Source organism: Mandrillus leucophaeus, unplaced genomic scaffold (genome assembly GCF_000951045.1).
Source record: "Mandrillus leucophaeus isolate KB7577 unplaced genomic scaffold, Mleu.le_1.0 Scaffold163, whole genome shotgun sequence".
In the NCBI taxonomy this organism is placed as follows: Eukaryota; Metazoa; Chordata; class Mammalia; order Primates; family Cercopithecidae; genus Mandrillus; species Mandrillus leucophaeus.
This window is the reverse complement of record NW_012101621.1, coordinates 1,342,072-1,345,848: the sequence shown is the minus strand read 5'-3', so window position 1 is coordinate 1,345,848 and position 3,777 is coordinate 1,342,072. Positions and strand designations below refer to the sequence as shown.

General features: G+C 43.4%; 1 protein-coding gene across 1 annotated transcript in view; it reads right to left on the bottom strand.

Annotated features, from left to right (window-relative positions):
* Positions 1-3,777, bottom strand: part of PNP (purine nucleoside phosphorylase) — an 11,772-nt gene that overhangs the window by 4,032 nt on the left and 3,963 nt on the right. The window contains exons 3-5 of the mRNA XM_011976172.1: positions 1,716-1,819; positions 1,343-1,518; positions 1,039-1,229 (exon numbers count right to left, since the gene is read on the bottom strand). Of these exons, the coding sequence (XP_011831562.1) occupies positions 1,039-1,229; positions 1,343-1,518; positions 1,716-1,819 (471 nt within the window). The remainder of the gene's footprint in view (positions 1-1,038; positions 1,230-1,342; positions 1,519-1,715; positions 1,820-3,777) is intronic.

The following is a 3,777-nucleotide window of genomic DNA, read 5'->3' as shown; positions in this document are numbered from 1 at the left end:
GTTCACACCTGTAATCCCAGCACTTTGGGAGGCCAAAGCAGAAGGATGTCTTGAGCCCACGAGTTTGAAACCAGCCTGGGCAACATAGTGAGACCTCAGTTCAAAAAATAATAAAATTAGCCAGATGTGGTAGTGTATGCCTGTGATCCTAGCTACTCAGGAGGCTGAGGTGGGAGGATTGTTTGAGCCCAGGCAGCTAGAACTGCAGTGAGCTAGAGACGGTGACACTGCACTCCAATCTTGGCAACAGAGCAAGGTCCCACCTAAAACAAATCCAAAGAAGCAGCTAAATTATTGTTGAGGTATGTTCTTCTGTATTGCCTAAAATAAATACACATTTCTTAAAATCACCAGTGCAATGCTTCATTTCTGTATTTGTGGCAATTTTGAAGTCAATCCTAATGATAGAGTTCCATCTTCAGCTAGAGGTACAGAAGGTGGCTATAGTGAATTTTTTAGAATTCTTAGAAACAGTCATCAAATTGGCCAGGTGCAGTGGGTCACGCCTGTAATACCAGCATGTTAGGAGGCCGAGATGGGCGGATCACCTGAGATCACAAGTTCAAGGACCAGCCTGGCCAACATGGTGAAACCTTGTCTCTACTAAAAATACAAAAATTAACTGCGTTTGGTGGCACACGTCTGTAATCCCAGCTACTTGGGAGGCTGAGGCATGAGAATTGTTTGAACCTGGGAGGTGGAGGTTGCAGTGAGCCAAGATCATGCCACTGCACTCCAGCCTGGGTGACAGAGCGTGACACCATCTCAAAAAAAAAAAAAAAAGAAAAAAGAAACAGCCATCAAATCATGGATAGGTCATTCATTAGCACTGCAGCTGTTAACCCCTTGGTGCTTCGTAAGGAGATTTGATGCTACACCAAATCTCACCACTTTGTATTTCAAGAAGTCAGTTTAATTCACCCTTCCCTGAAATCAGATCCTCTCAATCCAATGAGGCCTGTTATATCCTACTCCTTCCCAGTCCCATTTTGCTAAATCCCTCCCTCTTCAAGCCTCCAGCCAAATTCCCCTTCTCACCAACAGCATCTGCTCCCAGCTTCTGCAGCAGACGAGATTCTGCCACAGTCTCAAAGCTGGGGCCTGCCAGCATCACATAGGTGCCTTCCTGTAGCTCACGTTGCTCCCCCATTTGTTTCCACATACTGAGAGCCCTCTGCCTCATAGTCCGGTCGTAGGCATCAGACATGGCAGGGAAACGAACTCCAAACCTAGGACACAGGTTGAATTATCTCACATAAATGGAATTTTAAAAATTCTCCCAAGGCTCCTAGAGAAGTTCTTAAATCCTACCCATCTGAAAAAAACAGAGTAAGATACATACCTTTCATCATTGGGCCCTCTGAGAGGGTTCTGACCACTGAAACCAGGTAGGTTGATATGGTCACGGATCAGCATGATATCTCCAACCTCAAACTCGGGATTCAGCCCTCCTGCTGCATTGGTGACCACCAGGGTGTCCACACCCAGAAGGTGGAAAACCCTCACTGGGAATGTCACCTTCGAAGCAAAAGGTCAGAAAAAATTTTTACAAAATTTCATCAATCCAGCTACATGGAAATGCATGATATACATCGTGAAAGAAAAGGAAAGAGGGCACCAAAAATCCACCTAGCCCAGATAGCTAGGTAGTGAAAGAGGCTAGATAGTTCTCTCCTGCCTCTTCCAGATCCAACCAGCCTATTCCCCTGATTTACCTTCCAGAGCGAGTACCCTTCATACATATGGAACCTGCCCTGCATTATCACACAGGCTCTGCCATTCAGGAACCCAAACACCAGTCGGCCAACATGACCTGGCACTGTATACAAAAAAGAAAGAGAAATGAATAGGATTATACTCTCATGCAACACATATCCATTGAGCACCTACTGTGAGTTACTCGGTCTGCTCAAAATGTTAGGATATAATTAAGTAAAAGACTCATTATTATCTCTGCTTTCAGAAAGTTTAAGTCTGGTGGGAGAACCAGGCATTACTCATAATTATACAAATACAACCTGAGATTAGAGATATGGGGTAAGGATGTTCAGCATGAACATACAAAGTAGGAAGGGCTTTTTAAAGAAATTTCAAGATAATACATGCCATACTGCCAGAGAGTAAAAAGGGAGTAAAAAAAAGTAGATACTCAGAAATGGAAGGTTCAATACCACATGCTGTCACTTATAAGTGGGAACCAAATGTATACATATGGACCTACAGAAATAATAGACACTGGGGACTCGGAAGTGAGAAAGTGGGAGGGGGATGAGGGATGAGAAATTACCTAATGAGTACAATGTTCACTGCTCAGGTGATGGTTACACTAAAGCACAGACTTCACCACCATGCAGTATATCCATATAACAAAACTTCATTGTACCCCTGTAAATCTATAAAAATTAAAATAAAAAATAGGCCAGGTGAGGTGCCTCACGACTGTAATCTCAGCACTTTGGGAGGCCAAGACAGGTGGATCAAGAGGTCAGGAGTTTAAGACCACCCTGGCCAACATGGTGAAAACCCATCTCTACTAAAAATACAAAAATTAGCCAGGTGTGGTGGCACACGCCTGTAATCCCAGCTACTCGGGAGGCTGAGGTGGGAGAATCACTTGAACTTGGGAGGCGGAGGTTGCAGTGAGCCGAGATCACACCACTGCACTTGAGCCTGGGTAACAGAGTGAGACTCCTTTTCAAAAAAAAAAAAGTGAATGCAGTAATTACAGACCTCTTCAAATTTTTCAAAGTTCTCAAAACATGTATTCTTATATATTGCCCTAACTTAATTACCTACCTCCTCAGTCCAGCAAGCAAGCTCATAGTATACTTACTCTGGCTTCCTAAAGAAGAGGCTACTGAACTAGGGGAAAAGAATTTGAACACATGCAAGTCTCTTTCCTTATGACCCATAGAACAGTCCTACGGGAACACATGTCCATGTAGGGGTGCGTGGGAGCGCAAAGATAACTCCCCACAGACATAACAGCCATTATTACCACTCCCTTATCTGGCAATCTCTTCTAATAGATGGTCAACCTATCCCTTAGGGAATGGGAGAGGGACCAGAACCAAGAGGAAGAGCTGAGGAATTCTCAAAGATAGAGGAGCTTAGGCAAAAAAAACCAAAATGAAACAAAAACAGTAATAAAGTTGACATAGGAAACCCAAGTGGAGTATAAAAAATAAACATGTTGATAAGCTTAAAAAAATTAACCCCCTTATCGTTTAATGCAGTGCCCTTCTCACTGGGGGTAGGAGTGGCCAATGGAGCCAACGTCACTACTATCTCCCTTAAAGAAGTATGCCCTTCATACACCCTCTCTTAATGTTTCCCACACCTTCCCCCTCTGCTCTCCCAGTCTTGTTTCAAAGGGTTTAAAAAAATAGCTATTAAAAGTCTTTTCCTGCTGTCAGGTCTTAAAAAAAATTCTTAACTCTCCAGGGAAAAGAAGAAAGAAATCTTAAAAATTAATAAATAAACCAACAGAAGTTAGTTATTTGAGAAATTAAGTAAACCAAATAAATGACCCTTGCCCTTTACTTGGCCCCTGTCACCTGGCCCTCTTCTAAGTCTTAGTCTCAGTCCACTGACACACACATGCCCTGTCTCTTGTGGGATGTCTGCTAGAGGAATCTCCTGAGTCATTCTGACTCACGGTGGGCTTTTCTCCTCTCTTACAACATTTGTCTTCAGTGAAATGCTAGGTCAAGGAGTAGAAACGTTGGCCTCCTTGGTTGTGTCCCACAGAATCCCAATAACATCCCTCAGTCCCAT